At 45.0% G+C, this 26,626-nt stretch overlaps 1 protein-coding gene across 1 annotated transcript; it reads right to left on the bottom strand.

The window, feature by feature from the left end:
- Nucleotides 1–349: 349 nt before the first annotated feature.
- Nucleotides 350–26,147, bottom strand: LOC139228661 (zinc finger protein 3-like). The gene is made up of 2 exons (XM_070859890.1): nt 26,048–26,147; nt 350–1,154 (listed from the first exon to the last, which is right to left on the bottom strand). The coding sequence occupies exons 1-2, from the start codon at nt 26,145–26,147 to the stop codon at nt 517–519; spliced, it is 738 nt and encodes a 245-aa protein (XP_070715991.1). The 3' UTR covers nt 350–516.
- Nucleotides 26,148–26,626: the final 479 nt, after the last annotated feature.

The raw sequence follows: 26,626 nt of genomic DNA, 5'->3' as shown, positions 1-26,626 counted from the left end.
ACCACATTTAAAAAGTACTTGGATGTGCACTTGAAGTGCTGTAACCTGCAGATTACGGACCTGGAGCTGTAAAGTGGGATTAGGTTGGATAGCCTCTTGATGGCCAGCACGATGGGCTGAAATGGTCTCCTTCTGTGCTGTAAATATCTATATTTCTATCTATGATTAACCCGAGTCACTAATTTTAGTGATGTGTATTTGTACTTTACTTGTGTTAGCCACTTTCTCGTCATTTAGCGCTAAACCCAACATAAAAGGAGCATTTCTTTTTCAACAGACGTATATACAGAATATTAAACTCCAGCATAATTATTCGGGTTTATTATCAGCATCAACAAACCCCCTAAAATACCATAATTATCATGGATCATTCCTATGTGTGATTAATTGCAGAATCAGACCACTGCAGTGAAGTGTGAACTCGCTGGGGTCTCAGCAGGTCAGATGGATTGGTGAATCGCTTTTCACTCAGGACACAGGAGAACAGCCTCTACCCAGTGTGAATGTGCTTATGTTTCAGAAGGTGGGATGATTGCGTAAACGTCTTGCCTCAGTGAGAGCTTTGGAGCTTTCGAAGCTCTTCTCACTGTTGGAACATTTAAACGGTTTGTCCTCGCTGTGAACTCGCTGGTGTCTCACGAAGTTCAATGACCTCCAAAACTTCTTCCCGCAGTGAGAGCAGGTGAAGGGCCTCTCCCGGGTGTGAACGCGTTGATGCACCTTCACCTCCTCAGTGCTTTTAAAGCTCTTCTTGCACTCAGGGCATTTAAAGGGTCTCTCGTCAGTGTGAACTCGCTGGTGCACACGCAAGTAGGATGAACGAGCGAATGCCCTCCCACACACGGAGCAGGTGAACGGCCTCCCCTCAGTGTGAATCTGCTGGTATTGCAGCAGGGCGGATGACTGAGGGAATCCCTTCCCACACAAGGAGCAGCTGAACGGTCTGTCCTCAGTGTGAGCACACTGGTGTATCACCAGGGTGGATGACTGAATGAATCCTTTCCCACACATAGAGCAGCTGAACGGCCTCACCCCGGTGTGAACTCGCTGGTGCTGCATCAGGTTGCTCGACCTTTTAAAGCTCTGCTCACAGGTCTCTCCTCGCTGTGAACCCGCTCCTGTGACAACAGATTGCAAGACTGGGTAAACCTCTTCTCACAGTGAGAGCAGGCGAAGGGCCTCTCCCCGGTGTGAACTCGCTGGTGTCTCAGCAGTTTCCCCGAGTGGTTAAATCCCTTCCCGCACACGGAGCAAGTGAATGGCCATTTTCCAGTGCAACTGTGTTGAGTTTTCAGCTGAGATGCAGAATTTACTCCTTCCCACATTGACAGAGTCTCTCCACAGTGTGACTGCACTTGTGTCTCTCCAGGCTGGACGATCGGCTGAAGGAGCATCCACACAGGGAACACGTGTACAGTTTGTCTGCTCTCTGATTGCTGCTTTCCCCTTCCATATTCCGACAATATTCAGGCCCTGATGATCGAGTGACTCTGTCAGCTCTTGATGTGATCTTTGCTTCAAGCTTCCCTCCTGCACATCCTCTACTTGCAATGCCCTGACAAGTTAATATCACGAATTACTGTAAGTGCAGGAGAGAATTTCAGAATAAACAATTTTCAATCTTACATTTTCTTTTTGTTCCGCCCTAAATCGCTCTCCCTCCTCTCTGCGCTGAAATCAAGATCTATCACAAAGCCACTGTCCATTTAACAACAACAACTTGTATTTATATAGTACCTTTAACATAGTAAAGCATCCCAGGCACTTCTCAGGAGTGTTACAACACAAACAATTTGACACCGGGCCACACAAGGAGAAATTAGGGCAGTTGAGGTAGGTTTTAGGAAGCATCTTAAAGCAGGAAAGAGAGGTAGAGAAGCAGAGAGGTTTAGGGAGGGAATTCCAGAGCTTAGGGCCTAGGCAGCTGAAGGCATGGCCACGAATGGTTGAGTGATTATAATTAGGGATGCTCAAGAGGGCAGAATTAGCGGAGCGGAGATATCTCAGTGGGGGTGGGGGGGGGGCGAGGGTTGTAGGGCTGAAGGAGATTACAGAGAAAGGAAGAGGCAAGGCCATGGAGAGATTTGAAAACAAGGAGGAGAATTTTGAAATCGAGGTGTTGCTTAACCGGGAACCAATGTCGGTCAGCGAGCACAGGGGTGATGGGTGAATGGGACTTGGTGCGAGTTAGGACATGGGCAACCGAGTTATGGATGACCACAAGTTTATATTGGGTAGAACGTGGAAGGCCAGCCAGGAGTGCATTGCAATAGTCAAGTCTAGAGGTAACAAAAGCATGGATGAAGGTTTCAGCAGCGGACGATGTTACGAAGGTGGAAATAGGCGGTCCTAGTTATACTGCGGATATGTGGTTGGAAGCTCATTTTGGGGTTAAATATGGCACCGAGGGTACGAACAGTCTGGTTCAGCCTCAGACTGATGCCAGGATGGAGTCAGTGGCTAGGGAGTGGAGTTTGTGGCGGGGACCGAAAACAATGGCTTTGGTCTTCCCAATATTTAATTGGAAAAAATTTCTGCTCATCCAGAACTGGATGTCATGCAAACAGGCTGACAATTTAGAGACCGTGGAGAGGTTGAGAGAAGTGGTAGTGAAGTAGAGCTGGGTGTCATCATATGGACACTGTCGCTTTATTTTTGGATAATGTCGCCAAGGGGCAGCATATAGATGAGAAATAAGAGAGGGCCAAAGATAGATCCTTGAGGGACACTATATGTAATGATGCAGGAGCAGGAATTACAAAGGATATACAACACAGAAACAGGCCATTCAGCCCAACCAGACCATGCCGGCATTTATGCTCCACTTGAGCCTCGTCCTGTCTTTCCTCATCTAAATCTATCAGTATAACCCTTTATTCCCTTCTCCCTCATATGCTTGTCTAGCCTCTCCTTAAATGCATCTGTTGTGGGAAATCACCACTCAGAGTCAGATGTTAAGTCCAATTGAACCAACCTTTATTACAAGTTAGCAGGGGAGCGGTATGACTGTCTGCCTCCACCGTCTCAAACACAATTATAGCTTCATTCTTATAGAGATTACACTGTACATTTTCCATACCATATATGGGCACGTTCCAGTTGATTGTGTGCACAAATAAGTTTTGAGTGCAAAAGCTAGGTGCTGTCCAACAAGCTGTCCTTGGAGCTGGTGAGCCCATCACCAACTGTCATGGTTGAACAGCTGATTCCTTACACTTTGACAGTCCCTGTCATTCTGTACTTGTCCCCTGACTCCACATTCTCTGATCTTGTTCATCTCTCTATTATGGGGCACCTTATCGAAGGCCTTTTGAAAATCTAGATAAATTATATCTGCTACATTACCATTGTCTACTCTCTGTTAACTCTTCAAACAATTCAGTGAGATTGGTCAAGCAAGGTTTTCCCTTTTCCAGCAGCGGATAAAAGAGCAGTGGCGACCAGCGCAGGACCAGCAGGGGAAAAAGAGCAGCGCCAACGGACCCACGAGGGGTGAGAAGTAGAAAGAAATCAAAGTGTGACATCACAGGAAAGCACGTAAGTGATTGGTTGGTCAGTATTTGTCTCTTTTTTTCTAAACTTGGGCAATGGTTTAAATTAAGGGCCAGGATTAAAAACTAAACATAGATAATTGATATTTCCAAACTTGAAAACTGAATTAATTCAACAAAAATATATTAGAGATGCCAGGGCAGACGATGTGTTGCAGCTGCAGCATGTGAGAGTGGGTGGACACCAGTGTGACCCACGGCGACCACATCTGCAGTAAGTTTTGGCAGCTCGAGGAACTTCGGCTCCGAGTTGCTGAGCTGGAGTCCAAGCTTCAGACACTGCGATACATCGGGGGAGGGGGAAGAGTTACCTGGACGCTATGTTCCAGCAGAGAGTCACACCCCTTCGGTTAAATAATTCAAATTTGGTCCATGGTCAGGGACAGGAGGATGTGACTACGAGTAAGGAAGGTATGGGGACTCAGCATGTAATGATGGAGGAGCCTCGGCCCTTGCTCTTGTCCAACAGGTAGGAGGTTCTTACTCCCTGTGTGAGCGAGAGCAGGGGCTGCAGGGAGCATGAGCAAACTGACCACATCACCATGGTACAGGGGCCATTCAAGTGGGGGGAGTAAAAATAAATTTTGTAATGGCAGGAGACAGTATCATTAGGGGGATAGATACTGTTCTCTGCAGCCGAGAGCATGAGTCCCGAAGACTGTGTTGCGTGCCCGGTATCAAATTTAAGGGCATTTCCTCTGGGCTGGAGAGGAACTTGGAGTGGGAGGGGCAAGATCCAGTTGTCGTGGTCCACTCAGGTACCAATGACATAGGTAGGATAAACAAAGAGGTCCTGCTGAGGGAATATGAGCAGCTAGGGGCTAAATTAAAAAGCAGAACCACAAAGGCAATAATTTCTGGATTACTACATGAGCCACAAGCAAATTTGCATAGGGTAATTAAGATCAGAGAGATGAACGCATGGCTCAAAGATTGGTATGGGAGAAATGTGTTTCGATTCATGGGGCACTGGCACCATTCTAGTATAAGAAGGAGCTATTCCGTCGTGATGGGCTGCACTTGAACCAGGTTGGGACCAGTGTCCTGGCGATTCGCATAATTAGTGCTGTAACTAGGGCTTTAAACTAAATAGTGATGGGGGTGGGATCAGGTGAGTGGAAATTTAAAAAGTCAAAGAGAAAGGAGAAGGTAATAGTGCAGGGTAGCGATAGGGGTAATGATAACCAGAGTGTGACAGGAAAGGACAGAGCGTATAAACATAACAGTGCATCAGAAAGTGGGGTCAGAGCAGGGATAAATGGTAAAAAGACAAAATGAAAAGCTCTTCATCTGAATGCATGCAGCATTTGTAATGAGATAGATGAGTTGACGGCACAAATAGAAATAAATGGGTATGATCTGATAGCCAACACAAAGACAAGGTGCAAGGTGACCAAGGCTGGGAACTGAATATTCAGGGGTATTTGCCATTTCGGAAGGATAGGCAGGAAGGAAAAGGAGATGGGGTAGCTCTGTTAATAAAGGATGAGATCAGTGGAGTAGTGAGAAATGATATTGGCTCAGATCAAGATGTAGAATCAGTTTGGGTGGAGATAAGAAATAATAAGGAAAAGAAGTCACCGGTGGGAGTAGTCTATAGGCCCCCTAACAGTAGCTACTGTGCTACACTGTCATGGTCCACGTCGGTACCAATTACATAGGTAGGGAAAAAAAAGAACTTCTGCTGAGGGAGTATGAGCAGCTAGGGGCTAAATTAAAAAGCAGAATAAATGTAGCACAAAGTATAAATCAAGAAATAATAGAGGCTTGTAAGAAAGGTACGGCAATAATCATGGGTGATTTTAATCTTCACATTGATTGGACAAATCAAATTGGCAAAGGTAGCCTTGAGGAAGAGTTCATAGAGTGTATTCGGGATGGTTTCTCAGAAGAATACGTTGAGGAACCAACCAGGGAGCAGACCATTTTAGATCTGGAATGTGTAACGAGTCTGGATTAATTAATGATTTCATCCTCTTGGGAAGACCGCCCGAAGTGGAGGAAGAGCATCCGGGAGGGTGCTGAGCACCTAGAGTCTCGTAGCCGAGAGCATGGAGAAATCAAGTGCAGGCAGCGGAAGGAGCGTGCGGCAAACCAGTCGTCCCACCCACCCTTTCCTCCAACAACTGTCTGTCCCACCTGTGACAGAGACTGTAATTCCTGTATTGGACTGTTCAGTCACCTAAGAACTCACTTTGAGTGGATGCAAGTCTTCCTCGATTTCAAGGGACTGCCTATGATGATGATGTCATTGGAAAATGCTGGAGTCCATTATTAAGGAAGTAGTAACAGGACATTTAGAAAATCATAATACAGAGTCAGTATGGTTTTATGAAAGGGTAATCATGTTTGACAAATTTGCTGGAGTTTTTTGAGGAAGTAACGAGCATGGTGGATAAAGGAGAATCAGTGGATGTCTTATATTTGGATTTACAGAAGTCATTTGATAATGTGCCACATAAATGGTTACTGCACAAATCAGCGTTCATAAGAACATAAGAAATAGGAACAGGAGTAGGCCATTTGGCCCCTCGAGTCTGCTCCGCCATTTAATAAGATCATGGCTGATCTGATCATGGACTCAGCTCCACTTCCCTGCCCGCTCCCCATAACCCTTTATTCCCTTATCGCCCAAAAACCTGTATCTCTGCCTTAAATATATTCAATGACCCAGCCTCCACAGCTCTCTGGGGCAGAGAATTCCATAGATTTACAACCCTCAGAGAAGAAATTCCTCCTCATCGCAGTTTTAAATGGACGGCCCCTTATTCTGAGATTATGCCACCTGGTTTCATGTTCCCCTATGAGTGGAAATATCCTCTCTGCATCCACCTTGTCGAGCACCCTCATTATCTTATGTTTCAATAAGATCACCTTTCATTCTTCTGAACTTCAATGAATATAGGCCCAACTTACTCAACCTATCTTCATAAGTCAACCCCCTCATCTCCGGAATCAACCTCGTGAACCTTCTCTGAACAGCCTCCAATGCTTCCTTAAATACGGAGACCAAACCTGTACACAGTATTCCAGGTTTGTCCTCACCAATACCCTGTACAGTTGTAGCAGGACTTCTCTGCTTTTATACTTCATCCCCCTTGCAATGAAGGCCAACATTCCATTTGCCTTCCTGATTACTTGCTGTACCTGCATACTAACTTTTTGTGTTCCATGCATAAGGACCCCCAGGTCCCTCTGTACTTCAGCACTTTGCAATTTTTCTCCATTTAAATTATAATTTGATTTTCTATTTTTTCTGCCAAAGTGAATAACCTCACATTTTCCCACTCACTTATCCTGTTCCTTTGCAGGGTTTTTGTGTCCTCCTCACAATTTGCTTTCCCACCATCTTTGCATTACACTCAGTCCCTTCATCCAATCATTAATATAGATTGTAAACAGTTGAGGCCCCAGCACCGATCTCTGTGGCACCCCACTTGTTACTGATTGTCAACCGGAAAATGAAACATTTATCCCAACTCTCTGTTTTCTGTTAGTTAGCCAATCCTCTATACATGCTAATATATTAGCCTCAACCCTGTGAACTTTTATCTTGTGCAGTAACCTTTTAGGTGGCACCTTATCAAATGCCTTCTGGAAATCCAAATACACTACATCCATTGATTCCCCCTTATCCACCCTGTTTATTACATCTTCAAAGAATTCCAGCAAATTTGTCAAACATGATTTCCCTTTCATAAAACCATGCTGACTATGCTTGATTGAATTCTGCTTTTCCAAATGTCCTGCTACTGCTTCCTTATAATGGACTCCAGCATTTTCCCAACGACAGATGTTAAGCTAATCGGTCTATAGTTTCCTGCTTTCTCACTGCCTCCTTTTTTAAAATGGGGGCGTTACATATGCGGTTTTGCAATCCACTGGTACCTACCCAGAATCCAGTGAATTTTGGTAGATTACAACCAATGCATCCACTATCTCTGCAGCCACTTCCTTTAAAATCCTAGGATGTAAGCCATCAGGTCCAGGGGACTTGTCCGCCTTTAGTCCCATTATTTTACAGTGTATTACTTCTTTAGTGATAGCGATTGTATTAAGTTCCTCGCTCCCTATAGCCCCTTGATTATCCACTATTGGGATGTTTTTAGTGTCTTCTACTGTGAAGACCGATACAAAATATTTGTTCAAAGTCTCTATCATTACCCTGTTCCCCATTATTAATTCCCTAGTCTCATCCTCTAAGGGACCAACATTTACTTTAGCCACTCTTCTCCTTTTTATGTTCCTATAGAAACTCTTCCTATCTGTTTTTATATTTTGTGCTAGTTTACTTTCATGATCTATCTTCCCTCTATTATTTTTTTTCGTCGTTCTTTGCTGGCTTTTAAAAGTTTCCCAATCCGCTGGCCTACCACTAGTCTTGGCTACTTTGTATGTCCTTGTTTTTGATTTGATACCATCCCTTATTTCCTTAGTTAGCCACGGATCCCTTCTCTTACAGTCTTTCCTGCTCATTGGAATATATTTTTGTTGAGGGTTATGAAATACCTCCTTAAAAGTCTGCCACTGCTCATCAACCATCCCACACTTTAATCTATTTTCCCAGTCCACTTTAGCCAACTCTGCCTTCATACCTTTGTAATCTCCTTTATTTAAGCGTAGGACTCTGGTTTGAGAACCAACTTTCTCACCCTCCAACTGAATTTGAAATTCAACCATGTTATGGTCACTCATCCCTAGAGGATCCTTTACTAGGAGATCATTTATTAATCCTATCTCATTACACTGTACCAGATCTAAGATAGCCTGCACCCTGGTTGGTTCCGCAACATACTATTCAAGGAAACTATCCCGGATGAACTCTTCCTCAAGGCTACCCTGGCCAATTTGCTTTGTCGAATCAATATGAAGGTTGCCCATGATTATTGCCCTTCCTTTTTTACAAGCCTCCATTATTTTCTGATTTATACTCCATCCTCCAGTGTAGCTACTGTTAAAGGGCCGATATACTACGCCCACCAGCGACTTTTTTCCCTTATTATTCCTTATCTCCACCCAAAATGATTCAACATCTTGATCTTCTGAGCCAATATTGTTTCGCACTATTGCACTGATCCCATCCTTTATTAACAGTGCTACCCCACCTTCTTTTCCTTTCTGAATGTCCTTCCAAATTGTCAAATACCCCTGAATATTTAGTTCCCAGCCTTGGTCACCTTGCAACTACGGCTCTGTAATGGCTATCAGATCATACCCATTTGTGCCGTCAACTCATCTATTTTGTTACGAATGCTGCGTGCATTCAGATAAAGAGCTTTTAAATTTGTTTTTTTACCATTTTTTGCTGCTTTGACCCCACTTTCTGATACACCTTTATGTTTATGCATTCTGTCCCTTCCTGTCACACTCTGGTTTTCAATTACCCCCAATTGTGCCCTGCTCTATTGTCGTCTCCTTCTTCTTTGACTTTTTAAATTTCCGCTCACCTGAACCCTCCCCCTCCCCCAACTAATTAGTTTAAAGCCCTCTCTACAGCCCTAGTTATTCGATGCGCCAGGACCCTCATCCCAGTATGGTTCAAGTGGAGCCCAACAGAACAGTGGTGCCCGTGTCCCACAAACCAAAACCAATTTCTCCCACACCAGTCTTTGAGCCACGGGTTTAATTCTCTGATCTTATTTACCCTATGCAAATTTTCTCGTGGCTCAGGTAGTAATCCAGAGATTATTACCTTGGTGGTTCTGCTTTTTAATTTGGCCCCTAGCTGCTCATAATCCCTCAGCAGAACCTCTTTGTTTGTCCTATCTATGTCATCGGTACCCACGAGGACCACAACAACTGGATCTTCCCCACTCCCACTCCAAGTTCCTCTCCAGCCCAGAGGAGATGTCCTTAACCCTAGCACCAGGTCGGCAACACAGCCTTCGGGACTCATGCTCTCGGCTACAGAGAACAGTATCTATCCCCCGAATGATCCTGACCCCTACCACTACAATGTTTCTTTTTACTCCCCCCATTTTAATGACCCCCTGAACCACGGTGCTGTGGTCAGTTTGCTCATCCTTCCTGCAGTCCCTGCTCTCGTCCACACAGGGAGTAAGAGCCTCGAATGTGTTGGACAAGAGCAAGGGCCGAGACTCCTCCATCACTCCATCCTGAGTCCCCATACCTTCCTCACTTGTAGTCACATCCTCCTGTCCCTGACCACGGATCGAATTTGAATTAATTAATCTAATTGGTGTAACTTGCTCCTGGATCACACGTCCAGGTAACTCTCCCCCTCCGTTATGTGTCGTAGTGTCTGCAGCTCGGATTCCAGTCATCAATGCAGAGCCAAATTTCTTCGAGCTGCAGACACTTGCTGCAGATGTGATCACCGTGGACCTCAATGGGGTCAACCAGCTCTCACATGCAACAGCAGAAACGCATCTCCTGTCCTGCCATCTCTAATGTATTTAATTAATTAAGTTTTTAAGTTTTGTTTTTAATCCTAGCTCTTAATTCAAACCAATGCCCCAGAAAAGAGAGAAAAACTCACCAACCAATCACTTCCCTTCTTTCCTGGGACATCAGACTTTGATTTTGATTCTTTTTACTTCTTATCTTCAGGCGAGTTGATGCTGTTTGGGCTGGCTGCTTGTTGTGCTGCTCCTGCCAATTTCACACCCTTTTATCTGGGCCCTGATCTCCCGCTGCTTGTTGTGCTCACGGGGTTGGGGGTAATATATTAGCATGGATAGAGGATTGGCTAACTAACAGAAAACAGAGAGTCAGGATAAATGGGTCATTTTCAGGTTGGCAACCAGTAACTAGTGGGGTGCCGCAGGGATCAGTGCTGGAGCCTCAACTATTTACAATCTATATTATGACTTGGATGAAGGGACCGAGTGTAATGTAGCCAAATTTGCTTATGATACAAAGATAGGTGGGAAAGCAAGTTGTGAGGATGTAAATAATCTGCAACGGGTAATAGATAGGCTAAGTGAGTGGGCAAAAATTTGGCAGATAGAGTATAATGTGGGAAAATGTGAGGTTATCCACATTGGTAGGAAAAATAAAAAAACAAATTATTTAAATGGGGAGAGATTACAAAATGCTGAGGTACAGAGGGATCTGGAGGTCCTTGTACATGAAACACAAAACGTTAGCATGTAGGTACAACAAGTAATTAGCAAGATAAATGGAATGTTGGCTTTTATTGCAAGAGGGATAGAGTATAAAAGTAGGGAAGTCCTGCTACAACTGTACAGGGCATTAGTGAGACAACACCTGGAGTACTGTGTACAATTTTGGTTCCTTATTTAAGGAGGACTATAATTACATTGGAGGCAGTTCAGAGAAGGTTCACGAGGTTGATTTCTGAGATGAAGGCGTTGTCTTATTGATCTTATTGAAACATAAGATTATGAGGGGGTTTGACAGAGTAGATGCAGAGAGGATGTTTTCCCTCATAAGGGAATCTAGAACTAGGGGGCATAGTTCAAGAATAACGGGTCACCCATTTAAAACAGAAATGAGAAGGAATATTTGGAATTCTGTGCCCCAGAGAGCTGTGGATGCTGGGTCATTGAATATATTGAAGTTGGAGATATAAGATTTTTGAGGTATAAGGGAGTCAAGGGTTATGGGGGTAGGCAGGGGACTGGAGTTGAGGCCCAGATCAGATCAGCCATGATCTTATTGAATGGCGAAGCAGGCTTGAGGGGCCAAATGGCATACTCCTGCTCCTATTTATGTTCTTATGAAAAGTTTCCTCATGATGACCTGCAGTGAAGTGCCTGTTTGAGTTTCTAACTTGGGCTAACTTCTCTTTCCCAGAAGGGCCACATTACAATTCTAAAAGAACAAAGAGTGTTAAAAAAAACAAGCCTAAAGGCTCTGTGTCTCAATGCGAGGAGCATTCTTAATAAGGTGGATGAATTAACTGCGCAGATAGCTGTTAACAGATATGATGTAATTGAGATTACAGAGACATGGCTCCAGGGTGACCAAGGCTGGGAACTCAACATGCAGGGGTATTCAACATTTAGGAAGGATAGTCAGAAAGGAAAATGAGGTGGGGTAGCATTGCTGGTTAAAGAGGAGATTAACGCAATAGTAAGGAAGGACATTAGCTTGGACAATGTGAAATCTGTTTGGGTAGAGCTGCGGAACACCAAAGAGCAAAAAACACGAGTGGAAGTTGTGTACAGACCACCAAACAGTAGTAGTGAGGTTGGGGATGGCATCAAACAGGAAATTAGGGATGCGTGCAATAAAGGTACAGCAGTTATCATGGGTGACTTTAATCGACATATACATTGGGCTAACCAAACTGGTAGCAATACGGTGGAGGAGGATTTCCTGGAGTGTATAAGGGATGGTTTTCTAGACCAATATGTCAAGGAACGAACTAGGGAGCTGGCCATCCTAGACTGGCTGTTGTGTAATGAGAGAGGATTAATTAGCAATCTTGTTGGTGCGAGACCTCTTGGGGAAGAGTGACCATAATATGGTAGAATTCTTCATTAAGATGGAGAGTGACACAATTAATTCAGAGACTAGGATCCTGAACTTAAAGAAAGGTAACTTTGATGGTATGAGACGTGAATTAGCTAGAATAGACTGGCGAATGATACTTAAAGGGTTGACGGTGGATAGGCAATGGCAGACATTTAAAGATAACATGGATGAACTTCAACAATTGTACATCCCTGTCTGGCGTAAATATAAAATGGGGAAGGTGGCTCAACCATGGCTAACAAGGGAAATTAGGGATAGTGTTAAATCCAAGGAAGAGGCATATAAATTGGCCAGAAAAAGCAGCAAACCTGAGGACTGGGAGAAATTTAGAATTAGCGGAGGTGGACAAAGGGTTTAATTAGGAGGGGGGGAAATAGAGTATGAGAAGAAGCTTGCAGGGAGCATAAAAACTGACTGCAAAAGCTTCTATAGATATGTGAAGAGAAAACGATTAGTGAGGACAAATGTAGGTCCCTTGCAGGCAGAATCACGTGAATTTATAATGGGGAACAAAGAAAAGGCAGGCCAATTGAACAAATACTTTGGTTCTGTCTTCACGAAGGAAGACACAAATAACCTTCTGGAAATACTAGGGGACTGAGGGTCTAGCGAGAAGGAGGAATTGAAGGAAATCCTTATTCGTCAGGAAATTGTGCTAGGGAAATTGATGGGATTGTAGGCCGATAAATCCCCAGCGCCTGATAGTCTGCATCCCAGAGTACTTAAGGAAGTGGCCCGAGAAATAGTGGATACATTGGTGATCATTTTCCAACATTCTATAGACTCTGGATCAGTTTCTATAGATCAGAGGGTAGCTCATGTAACCCCACTTTTTAAAAAGGAGGCAGAGAAAACAGGGAATTAAATGTCGGTTAGCCTGACATTGGTAGTGGAGAAAATATTGGAATCAATTATTAAAGATGTAATAGCAGCGCATTTGGAAAGCAGTGACAGGATCGGTCCAAGTCAGCATGGATTTATGAAAGGGAAATCATGCTTGACAAATCTTCTGGAATTTTTTGAGGATGTGACTAGTAGAGTGGACAAGGGAGAACCAGTGGATGTGGTGTATTTGGACTTTCAAAAGGTTTTTGACAAGGTCCAACACAAGAGATTGGTTGCAAAACTAAAGCACATGGTATTGGGGGTAATGTATTGTCGTAGATAGAGAACTGGTTGGCAGACAGGAAGCGAAGAGTCGGAATAAATGGGTCCTTTTCAGAATGGCAGACAGTGACTAGTGGGGTACCGCAAGGTTCAGTGCTGGGACCCCAGCTATTTACAATATACATCAATGATTTAGAAAAAGGAATTGAATGTAATATCTCCAAGTTTGCAGATGACACTAAGCTGAGTGGCAGTGTGAGCTGTGAGGAGGATGCTAAGAGGCTGCAGGGTGATTGGAACAGGTTCGGTGAGTGGGCAAATGCATGGCAGGTGCAGTATAATGTAGATAAATGAGGTTATCCACTTTGGTGGCAATAACAGGAAGGCAGAATATTATCTGGATGGTGACAGATTAGTAAAAGGGGAGGAGCAACGAGACCTGGGTGTCATGGTACATCATTCATTGAAAGTTGGCATGCAGGTACAGCAGGTGGTGAAGGCGGCAAATGGCATGTTGGCCTTCATAGCGAGAGGATTTGAGTATAGGAGCAGGGAGGTCTTACTGCAGTTGTACAGGGCCTTGGTGAGGCCACACCTTGAATATTGTGTTCACTTTTGGTCTCCTAATCTGAGGAAGGACATTCTTACTATTGAGGGAGTGCAGCGAAGGTTCACCAGACTGATTCCCGGGATGGCAGGACTGACATATGAAGAAAGACTGGATCCACTAGACTTATATTCACTGGAATTTAGAAGAATGAGGGGGGATCTCATAGAAACATATAAAATTCTGACTGGATTGGATTGGATTGGAAAAATGTTCCCGATGTTGGGGAATCCAGAACCAGGGTCACAGTCTAAGTGCCCTCCGTCCCGCTGGGGAGGGACACTTCTGTGGAGACTGTCCAGGGCGTGTCTCTTCCACCATTGCACGCGCCGCGCAAGCTCCAAACCCAGCCAGGGCCCGCGCCTGCGCACTGAACTCCTGTAGTCTGGGTGCGGCACATTCTGCCCCGCAGGGCTTGCTGGGTACATAAGACCATGAGAAATAGGAGCAGGAGTGGGCCACCCGGATCCCTGAGCCTGCTTCCCATTCAATAACATTTGACGGGACAGTCTAGAGGGAGCTTTACTCTGTATCTAACCCGTGCTGTACCTGTTCTGCAGTGTTTGATGGGACAGCGTACAGGGAGATTAACTCTGTATCTAACGAATGCAGTATCTAACCTGGGAGTGTTTGGGACAGGCTAGAGGGAGATTTAATCTTTATGTAACCCGTGCTATACCTGCCTTTGAATGTCTGATGAGACCGTGTAGAGGGACCTTTACTCTGCATCTAACCTGTGTTGCAACTGCCCTGGGATTGTTTGTTGGGACAATGTAGAGGGAGATATTACTCTGTATTTATCCCGTGCTGTTCCTGCCCTGGAGTGTTTGGGGTAGATATACTCCATGTCTAACTGTGCTGTACCTGCCCTTGGCCTGTTTGATGGGACAATGTGGAGGCAGCTTTATTCTGTATCTAACCTGTACTGTGCATGCGCTGGGAATGTCTGGTGGGTCAGTGCAGAGGGATCCTTACGGTGTATTTAACCTGTGCTGTCCTGCCATGGGAGCGTTTGATGGGTCAGCTTACAGGGAGCTTTAAATTCCTTGCCGTACCTGCCCTGGGATTCTTTAGGACAGTGCAGAAGCAGCTTTACTCTGTACCTGCGCTGGGACTGTGTAGAGAGAGATTTACTCTGTGTTTAAACTGTGCTGTACTTCACCTCAGAGTGTTTGATGCGACAGTATAAAGGGAGCTATACTCCGTACCTAACCCGTACTGTACCTGCCCTTGGAATGTCTGGTGGGACAGTGTCGAGGGAGCTTTACTCTGTATCTAAGCAAGGCAGGTGTGTCCTTCCTTCGATGGGGAGACTGGGACTGTGCACAGTACTCCAGGTGTGGTCTCATCAAGGCCCTGTACAATTATAGAGAGAGATTAGAGAGAGAATTACACTGTATCTAAATTATGTTGTGCCTGCCCTTGGAGTGTTTATTTGGACAGTGCAGAGGGAGCTTTAATTGTATCTAATCAATGCAGTACCTATCCTGGGACTGTCTGGTGGAATATAGAGGGAGATTTAGTCTGTATTTAACCCGTGCTGTACCTGCCCTGGGAGTATTTGATGGGACAGGTTAGAGGGAGCTTTACTGTGCAACCGAGACTCCAGGATGGTATGTTGCCTCCCTGGTGCAAGGGTCAAGGATGTCTTGGAGCGGGTGCAGGACATTTTGAAGAGGGAGGGTGAACAGCCAGTTGTCGTGATGGATATAGGTAAAAAACGGGATGAGGTCCCACAAGACAAATTTAGGGAGCTCGGAGCTAAATTTAAAAGTAGGACCTCAAAAGTACTAATCTCAGAATTGCTACCAGTGCCACGTGCTAGTCAGAGTAGGAATCGCAGGATAGCTCAGATGAATCCGTGGCTTGAGGAGTGATGCAGAAGGGAGGGATTCAAATTCCTGGGACATTGGAACCGGTTTTGGGGGAAATGGGACCAGGACAAACCGGACGGTCTGCACCTGGGCAGGACCGGAACCAATGTCCTCGGGGAAGTGTCTGCTAGTACTGTTGGGGAGGGGTTAAACTAATATGGCAGGGGGATGGGAACCTAGGCAGGGAGACAGAGGGAAGTAGAATGGGGGCAGAAGCAAAAGATAAACAGAAGAAAAGTAAAAGTGGAGGGCAGAGAAACCCAAAGCAAAGAGCAAAAATGGCCACATTACAGCAAAATTCTAAAGGGGCAAAGGGTGTTAAAAAGACAAGTCTGAAGGCTATGTGCCTCAATGCGAGGAGTATTCGGAATAAGGTGGATGAATTAACTGCCCAGATAGCAGTTAACGGATATGCTGTAATTGGCATCACGGAGACATGGCTCCAGGGTGACCAAGGCTGGGAACTCGACATCCAAGGGTATTCAACATTTAGGAAGGATAGACAGAAAGAAAAAGGAGGTGGGGTGGTGTTGCTGGTTAAAGAGGAAATTAATGCAATTGTAAGTAAGGACATTAGCTTGGATGATGTGGAATCTGTATGGGTGGCGGTGCAGAATACCAAAGGGCAGAAAACGTTAGTGGGAGTTGTGTACAGACCACCAAACAGTAGTAGTGAGGATGGGGACAGCATCAAACAAGAAATTAAGGATGCGTGCAATAAAGGTAAAGCAGTTATCATGACTTTAATCTACATATTGACAGGGCTAACCAAACTGGTAGCAATGCAGTGGAGGATTTCCTGGAGTGTATTAAGGATGGTTTTCAAGACCAATATGTCGAGGAACCAACTAGAGGGCTGGCCAAGTTAGACAGGGTGTTGTGTAATGAGAAAGGACTAATTAACAATCTTGTTGTGCGAGGCCCCTTGGGGAAGAGTGACCATAATATGGTAGAATTCTTCATTAAGATGGAGAGTGACACAGTTCATTCAGAGATTAGGGTCCTGAACTTAAGGAAAGGTAACTTCGATGGTATGAGATGTGAATTGGCTAGAATTGACTGGCGAGTGATACTTAAAAGGGTTGACGGTGGATAGGCAATGGCAAACATTTAAAGATCACATGGATGAACTTCAACAATTGTACATCCGTGTCTGGAGTAAAAATAAAATGGGGAAGGTGGCTCAACCGTGGCTAAAAAGGGAAATTAAGGATAGTGTTAAATCCAAGGAAGAGGCATATAAATTGGCCAGAAAAAGCAGCAAACCTGAGGACTGGGAGAATTTTGTAATACAGCAGAGGAAGACAAAGGGTTTAATTAGGAGGGGGAAAATTGAGTATGAGAGGAATCTTGCTGGGAACATAAAAACTGACTGCAAAAGCATCTACAGATATGTGAAGAGAATAGGATTAGTGAAAACAAACGTAGGTCCCTTGCAGTCAGATTCAGATGAATTTATAATGGGAAACAAAGAAATAGTGGACCAGTTAAACAAATATTTTGGTTCTGTTTTCACGAAGGAAGACATAAATAACCTTCCGGAAATACTAGGGGACCGAGGGTGTAGTGAAAAGGATGAACTGAAGGATATCCTTATAAAGAGGGAAATTGATGGAATTGAAGGCCGATAAATCCGCGGGGCCTGATAGTTTGCATCCCGGAGTATTTAAGGAAGTGGCCATAGAAATAGTGGACGCATTGGTGATCATTTTCCAACAGTCTATCGACTCTGGATCAGTTCCTATGGACTGGAGGGTAGCTAATGTAACACCGCTGTTTTAAAAAGGAGGGAGAGAGAAAACGGATAATTATAGATCTGTTACCCTAACATCAATAGTGGTGTAAAATGTTGGAATCAATTATTAAAGATGAAATAGCAGCGCATTTGGAAAGCAGTGACAGGATCAGTCCAAGTCAGCATGGATTTATGAAAGGGAAATCATGCTTGACAAATCTTCTGGAATTTTTTGAGGATGTAACTAATAGAGTGGACAAGGGAGAACCAGTGGATGTGGTGTATTTGGACTTTTGACAAGGTCCCACACAAGAGATTGGTGTGCAAAATCAAAGCACATGGTATTGGGGGTAATGTACTGACGTGGATAGAGAATTGGTTGGCAGACAGGAAGCAAAGAGTCGGGATAAATGAGTCCTTTTCAGAATGGCAGGCAGTGACTCGTGGAGTGCCACAGGGTTCAGTGCTGGGACCCCAGCTCTTTACAATATACATTAATGATTTAGATGAAGGAATTGAGTAATATCTCCAAGTTTGCAGATGACACTAAGCTGGGTGACGGTGTGAGCTGTGAGGAGGACGCTAAGAGGCTGCAGGGTGATTGAACAGGTTAGGTGAGTGGGCAAATGCATGGCAGATGCAGTATAATGTGGATAAATGTGAGGTTATCCACTTTGGGGGCAAAAACACAATGGCAGAATATTATTTGAATAGCGGCAGACTAGGAAATGGGGAGTTGCAACGAGACCTGGGTGTTATGATTTATCAGTCATTGAAAGTTGGCATGCAGGTACAGCAGGCGGTGAAGCAGGCAAATGGTATGTTGGCCTTCATAGCTAGTGGATTTGAGTATAGGAGCAGGGAGGTCTTACTGCAGTTGTATAGATCCTTGGTGAGGCCTCACCTGGAATATTGTGTTCAGTTTTGGTCTCCTAATCTGAGGAAGGATGTTCTTGCTATTGAGGGAGTGCAACGCAGGTTCACCAGACTGAATCCCGGGATGGCAGGACTGACATATGAGGAGAGACTGGATCAACTGTGCCTTTATACACTGGAGTTTAGAAGGATGAGAGGGGATCTCATAGAAACGTATAAGATTCTGACGGGACTGGACAGGTTAGATGCGGGAAGAATGTTCCCAAGGTTGGGGAAGTCCAGAACCAGGGGACACAGTCTTAGAATAAGGGGTCGGCCATTTAGTACTGAGATGAGGAGAAACCTCTTCACTCAGAGAGTTGTTAACCTGTGGAATTCTCTACCGCAAAGAATTGTTGATGCCAGTTCATTAAATATATTCAAGAGGGAGTTAGATATGGCCCTTAGAGCTAAAGTGATCAAGGTGTATGGAGAGAAAGCAGGAAAGGGGTACTGAGGGAATGATCAGCCATGAACTATTTGAATGGTGGTGCAGGCTTGAAGGGCCGAATGGCCTACTCCTGCACCTGTTTTCTATGTTTCTATGATAAGGGGTAAGCTATTTAGAAACATAGAAAATAGGTGCAGGAGTAGGCCATTCGGCCCTTCGAGCCTGCACCACCATTCAATAAGATCATGTCTGGTCATTCACCTCAGTACTCCTTTCCTGCTTTCTCTCCATACCTCTTGATCCCTTTAGCCCGTAAAAGCATATCCAACTCCCTCTTGAATATGTCTAACAAACTGGCATCAACTCTCTGCGGAAGAGAATTCCACAGGTTAACAACTCTCTGAGTGAAGAGGTTTCTCCTCATCTCAGTCCTAAATGGCTTACACCTTAGCCTTAGACTGTGTCCCCTGGTTCTGGACTCCCCCAACATCGGGAACATTCTTCCTGCATCTAACCTGTCCAGTCCCGTCAGAATTTTATATGTTTCTATGAAATCACCTCTCATTCTTCTAAACTCCAGTGAATACAGGCCAAGTCGATCCAGTCTCTCCTCATACGTCAGTCCTGCCATGCCGGGAATCAGTCTGGTGAACCTTCGCTGCACTCCCTCAATAGCAAGAACGCCCTTCCTCAGATTAGGAGACCAAACGGAGCATAATATTCCAGGTGAGGCCTCACCAAGGCCCTGTACAACTGCAGTAAGACCTCCCTGCTCCTATACTCCAATCCCGTAGCTATGAAGGACAACGTGCCATTTGCCTTCTTCACCGCCTGCTGTACCTGCATGCCAACTTTCAATGACTGATGTACCATGACACCCAGGTCTCACTGCAGCTCCCCTTTTCCTAGTCTGCTGCCATTCAGATAATATTTGCCTTTGTGTTTTTGCCCCCAAAGTGGATAACCTGACATTTATCCACATTATACTGCATCTGCTAGGCATTTGCCCACTCACCTAACCTGTCCAAGTCACCTTGCAGCCTCTTAGCGTCCTCCTCACAGCTCACACCGTCACCCAGCTTAGTGTCATCTGCAAACTTGGGAGATATTACTCTCAATTCCTTCATTAAATCATTAATGTATATTGTAAATAGCTGTGGTCCCAGCACTGAGCCCTGCAGCACCCCACTAGTCACTGCCTGCCATTCTGAAAAGGACCCATTTATCCTGATTCTCTGCTTCCTGTCTGCCAACCAGTTCTCTATCCACATCAATACATTACCCCCAATACCATGTGATTTAATTTTGCACATCAATCTCTTGTGTGGGACCTTGTCAAAAGCCTTTTGAAAGTCCAAATACAACACATCCACTGGTTCTCCCTTGTCCACTCTACTCGTTATATCCTCAAAAAATTCTAGAAGATTTGTCAAGCATGATTTCCTTTCCATAAATCCATGCTGACTTGGACCGATCCTGTCACTGCTTTCCAAATGCGCTGCTATTTCATCTTTAATAATTGATTCCAACATTTTCCCCAGTACTGATGCCAGGCTAACCAGTCTATAATATTCCGTTTTCTCTCTCCCTCCTTTCTTAAAAAGTGGTGTTACATTAGGTACCCTCCAGTCCATAGAAACTGATCCAGAGTCGATAGACTGTTGGAAAATGATCACCAATGTATCCACTATTTCTCGGGCCAGTTCCTTAAGTACTCTGGGATGCAGACTAACAGGCCCTCGAGATTTATCGGCCTTCAATCCCATCAATTTCCCGAACACAATTTCCAGACTAATAAGGATTTCCTTCAGTTCCTCCTTCTCGCTCGATCCTCGGTTCCCTAGTATTTCTGGAAGGTCATTTGTGGCTTCCTTCATGAAGACAGAACCAAAGTATTTGTTCAATTGGTCTGCGTTTCTTTGTTCCCCATTAGAAATTCACCTGATTCTGACTGCAAGGGACCTACGTCTGTCTTTACTAATCTTTTTCTCTTCATATATCTATAGAAGCTTTTGCAGTCAGTTTTTATGTTCCCGGCAAGCTTCCTCTTGTACTCTATTTTCCTCCTCTTATCCTCCTCTGCTGAATTCTAAATTTCTCCCAGTCCTCAGGTTTGCTGCTTTTTCTGGCCAATTTGTATGCCTCTTCCGTGGATTTAACACTTTCCCTAATTTCCCTTGTTAGCCACCGTTGAGCCACCTTCCCCGTTTTATTTTTACTCCAGACAGGAATGTACAATTGTTGAACTTCATCCATGTGCTCTTTAAATGTTTGCCATTGCCTATCCACCATCAATCCTTTAAGTATCATTCGCTAGTCTATTTTAGCCAATTCACATCTCATACCATCGAAGTTATCTTTCCTTAAGTTCAGGAGCCTAGTCTCTGAATTAACTATGTCAACTCTCCATCTTAATAAAGAATTCTACCATAATATGGTCACTCTTCCCCAAGGGGCCTCGCACAACAAGATTGCTAATTAGTCCTTTCTCACTACACATCACCCAGTCTAGGATGGCCAGCCCTCTAATTGGTTCCTCGTCATATTGGTCTAGAAAACCATCCCTAATACACTCCAGGAAATCCTCCTCCACCGTACTGCTACCAGTTTGGTTAGCCCAATCTATATGCAGATTAAAGTCGCCCATGATCACTGCTGAATCCTTATTGCACGCATCCCTACTTTCTTGTTTGATGCTATCCCCAACCTCACTACTACTGTTTGGTGGTCTGTACACAACTCCCACTAGCGTTTTCTGCCCTTTGGTATTCCGCAGCTCTATCCATACAGATTCCATATCATCCAAACTAATGTCCTTCCTTGGGCGTTAATTTCTTCTCTAACCAGCAACGCTACCCCACCTCCTTTTCCTTTTTGTCTATCCTTCCTGAATGTTGAATACCCCTGCATGTTGAGTTCACAGCCTTGGTCACCCTGGAGCCGTGTCTCCGTAATCCCAATTATATCATATTCGTTAATAGCTGCCTGCACAGTTAATTCATCCACCTTATTATGAATACTCCTCACATTGAGGCACCGAGCCTTCAGGCTTGTCTTTTTAACACACTTTGTCCTTTTAGTCTTTTGCTGTAATGTGGCCCTTTTTGATTTTTGCCTTGGGTTTTTCTGCCCTCCACTTTTACTTTTCTTCTTTCTATCTTTTGTTTCTGCCCCCATTTTACTTCCCTGTCTCCTTGCATAGATTCCCATCCCCCTGTCATATTAGTTTAACCCCTCCCCAACAGCACTAGCAAACACTCCCCCTTAGGACCGAGATGAGGAGAAACTTATTCACTCAGAGAAGTGTGAACCTGTGGAATTCTCTACTACAGCCAGTTCGTTAGATATATTTAAAAGAGAGTGACATGTGGCCCTTATGGCTAAAGGGATCAAGGGGTAGGGAGAGAAAGCAGGAATAGGGTACTGAAGTTGCTTGATTAGCCATGATCATAGTGAATTGTGGTGCAGGCTCGAAGGTCCAAATGGCCTACTCTTGCACCTATTTTTTATGATTCTATGTAGAGAAACAGGGGCACTTCTCATTAGAACAAAGCCAGGTGAGAGGAGATGTGAGCGAGGTGTTTAAACTTGATCAAGGACACAGACCAAAATATGAGAGACTCTCCCTGTCCATCAGGACCTGTGTCTAGAGAAGCTGATGGTTTATCAGATCATCTTTGGGTTACATGTTGTGCTCGTCGAGCTGAGCACCTCGTCTCAGCATTAAACACTTTCCAGTTGGGCACAGCACGGGTTAGATAGAGTGAACCCATCAGCCGCTCCCCGACACAGATACTGAGGGACAGGGAGTGTCCGGGACAATAACATTTCTCACCCAATAAGGTATAAATTGATCCTGTACCTCTCACCATTAATCCTGGGCCCCACATGGGTCGAATCCTGTTCCTGTTTCCCTTCCTGTAACAGCATTGAGCTAAACCCAGCCCATAATGAGCAGGGCTCAGGGAGGTTGGTTACTAGGCATTGCAGTGAGGTCATAAAGTAGGGCCATTCAGCCCAGCTGGTCCTCTCCTTGTTCCTTTAAAGGTGGAGAGCTGGGACATCCTGTCTCAAAACACATCCCACCTGCTCATACTGAGAATCCCCGGGGAAGGGCCGAGACCCAGGGTGTGGAACACAGCCAAGGGGGCAAAGAGGAGAGCTGGTGCAGTGTGGGAGAAAGGGGAGGAGTCTACTCATTCCCAGGGGCAGATCAGACAAAGTGCTTTGAGTGTTAGGTCCAGCAGTGAAACTGAAACCAAACCAAAGTGAACAAATAAAGATCCAATCCAAGGGAACAAGCAACGGGACAACGGGAAAAAACCACAACCAGCCCAAAATGATTCATTAAGCGAGCATTGACTGCTCATTGTGGGAGAGTTCCACACTTCTGCCATCCTTTGTGTGAAGAAGTGTTTCCAGCTTCTGTCCGGAATGGCCTGGCTCTGATTTTAAGGTAGTGTCCCCTCGTCCTGGACTCCCCACCAGCAGAAAACGTTTCTCGCTATCGACCCTAGCAATTGCTTTCAAAATCCTTAACATCAATCAAATCACCCCTTAACCTTCTATATTCCAGGGAATACACGGTTAATTTATGAAAGCTCTCCTCAATAGTTTAACCCTTGGAGCCCTGGTAACATGCTGGTGAATCTGTGCTGCCCTCCTTCCAAACCAGTATATTGGTTGTAAGGTACGGTGCCCAGAACTGTACACAGTACGCGCTCCAAACTGCTCTTCTGACAGTCCCATGAAGTCGGTCTTTTTTTGATTTGCCCACAGTTCCAACCAATCGAGGCTGGAGCTGTGGGCAAATTAAATTTTAAAAACTAGCCACCGCAGCAGCAGAGTCAAAAATGCGGAGGTCGGGACCAACGAGGTCCGGAGGTCGGGACCGGCGAGGTCTGGAGATAGGAAGCAGAGAGGAAGGACGGACGAGACACGGGGGAGCGGAGAAGTCAGAGCCCAGAGGTGAAGCAGCATTGGCAAGACCAAAGGAAGGCGCAGCATGGGCCAATAGCGAGGCCGAGAGGTCGTGAGGCTCACATTGCGTACTATGAATTCCACATAGAGAGAGGTCCTGTGGGAAGGAGGACAGTAGGAGTATGTTTGAGTTTGTGTGTATGTATTGGCACATGCGGCGGAGCCTGGTCTCCAGTCGTCTTGGATGCCCTTGCCACTGGACCAAGACCTTGCTCCATCAAGCCCGTGTGGTGGCTGGTGTACAACGGCCACCCCACGTTAAAAGAATTCACGCACAGGCATCTTCCACCATTTAAAATGAGTTCATCGGTCACCTGGGTACTCATTTTTGGCGTGGAAGCAAGTCATCCTCGACCCCGAGGGACTGCCTGTGGTGATGACACGGTACGCCAGATTGGTTTATATAGTTGTAGCAAAACTTCCTCCCCTTTATATTCTAGTTATAAAGATTCATATTTCATTAGCCATTTTGTTTATATTTATTTTAAAGACTCTCAGAGCAGATAGAGTACAGGTTAGATACATGGTAAAGCTGCTTCAACACCGTCCCATCAAACACTCCCACGACAGATACAGCACAGGTTAGATACAGAGTAAAGCTCCCTCTGCACTGTCCCATCAAACACTCCCAGGGCAGGTACAGGGGTCTGTTACAGATACCTTCCCTGGATACCAAGGCTAGGAGAGGCAATCTGAAATGTATGGGGAGCTGGGATTTTGCATGAGTAACCGAAGGTATGGGAACTGAAATAATCTAGAGTAATGATCAGGTGTTAGTTGTTGCTCAGTGGTAGCATAACACTCTGAGTCAGTCGGTTGTGGTTTGCACCTCCAGAAACGCGAGTCCAACATCTTGGCTGGCATACTAATGCAGTACTCAGGGAGCGCTGCAATGTCAGAGGTGCCACCTATCGGATGAAACGTTCAAGCGAGGCCCTTTCTGCTCTCTCTGGAATGTAAAAGATCCCATGACGTTATTTTGAAGAGCAGGGGAGTTCTCCAACATTTATCCCCGACGCAACATCACTAAAATAGATTATCTGGTCTATCACACTGCTGTTTGTGGGCGCAATGTGGCTGTCGTGTTTCCTACATTACAGCAGTGACTGCACTTCGAAAATACTACATTGGCGCTTTGTGACATCCCGAGATTGTGAAAGGCACTATATAAATACAAGTCTTTCTTTTACAATGGAGAAAAGGCCAAAATGGAACAGGACATCAATTAGTCTCCTCTTATCATAGAAACGTCAAGGACTCGATACACTACGTGTTTGAAACCAAGCATTTATTTGACATATATCCAGAATATTAAACTCCAGCCCAGTTATAGGGTTATCAGCAGAAACAAACTCCAACTGTCAGAATGAACATGTTTCAGTCCTGGATGTGTTTAACAGCAGCAACAGCAGAATCCAACCCTTGCAGTCACTTGTGAACTCGCTGCTGTCTCAGTGAATCCCTTCCCCCACATACAGCTTGTGAACAGCCTCGCCCCAGTGGGAGCTGTATAGAGCTCTGGTTAGAATCCATCTGGAGTACTGCGTCCAGATCTGGGCACTGCATCTCAGGAAGGATATATTGTCCATGGAGAGGGTGCAGCATAGATTCACCAGAATGTTATCAGTGCTAAATGGGTTAAATTTCTTCAAAAACTGAAGCTAGTTTGTAAGACATGACCTTGTTTTCCAGAAGCCATGTGAATATCTCAAATGGCCCCTTCCCTTTCCAAGTGATCATAAACAGCATCTCTTAGGGAAGATGCTTGAAGGGATCCTATGACCAAGGTCACACTGATGAGTCTTTAGTTCCTGGCTCAGATTTGTTCCCGATTTCAAAAATGGAAACTACGTGAGCTGCCTTCCAATCTCATGGTACAATCCAGACTCTATTGAGCTGTTGAAGATATGGCCAAGGGGCTCACAGAGCACCCGTCCCATCACTTTAAACACCCTTGGGTGGGTATCATCTGGACCTGGAGCACCAGTTTATTTCAGATTTCATATTTTATCCAAGATGATAAATATTAAAATAGAACGGGATTGTGATGTTATTGTCGACAGCACATCCCACAACTGGAACCTGAGCATCATCCACAGGAGTGTAGACTGATGTGATAGTCATTTAGCAGCTCTGTCACAGCCTAGGAATCTGTTTCAGTCTGTCCTGAAGTCTTTCAGTGGCCCTAAACCATCTTTAATGGCCTTCTGTCTCCTGACGTAGCTAAAAAAGCTTTTGCTATTATTACCACAATCGTGCACCATCTTCATTTCAAAGATCTCTTAGCTTCTCTAATGGCTGCTTTTGCTCCAATTGTGGGTGATATTTGTCCCTATTCTCCAATAAACTGAATTCATCTTGTTCCAAACTGGATTCAACTTAGGACAGTTCGGGGAGTCAGGAATCACTCTGCCAGAGACCTACGCTGGCCGGTAAAACCCCAGACGGTTCCTTCGTAAGGATTCCTCTGGTTCCTCGGTATATATTTATCAGGATACCGAAAACCAGCTTTCTTACAGTCCATTCCTGGAGGCCTCACTCCCTGAGCCTACAACCTTCAGCAGGGCCAGTGGTGGAGTTCCGCAGCAGGAGTGATCCCAGAGTAACTAACGGGATCGCAGCCAAGTGGATGTTCCTGGTCATGTATTTTTAGTTATCCTGGTGTCGAACACACACACATCAATAAAACAGGGAATTCCTGGAAACATGCTGCAGGTCCTTCTTTATCTCATCATCATCATCAGAGGCAGTCCCTCGAAATCGAGGAAGACTTGCTTCCACTCTAAAAGTGAGTTCTCAAGTGACAGTCCAATACGGGAATTACAGTCTCTGCCACAGGTGGGACAGACAGTGGTTAAAGGAAAGGGTGGGTGGGGAGTCTGGTTTGCCGCACGTTCCTTCCACTGCCTGCGCTTGTTTTCTGTATGTTCTCGGTGATGAGACTCAAGGTGCTCAGCGTCCTCCCAGATGCTCTTCCTCCACTTCGGGTGGTCTTTGGCAAGG

Source organism: Pristiophorus japonicus, chromosome 2 (genome assembly GCF_044704955.1).
Source record: "Pristiophorus japonicus isolate sPriJap1 chromosome 2, sPriJap1.hap1, whole genome shotgun sequence".
NCBI lineage: Eukaryota > Metazoa > Chordata > Chondrichthyes > Pristiophoridae > Pristiophorus > Pristiophorus japonicus.
The sequence above is the reverse complement of the archived record's forward strand: the minus strand, read 5'-3'. Positions and strand labels throughout refer to the sequence as shown.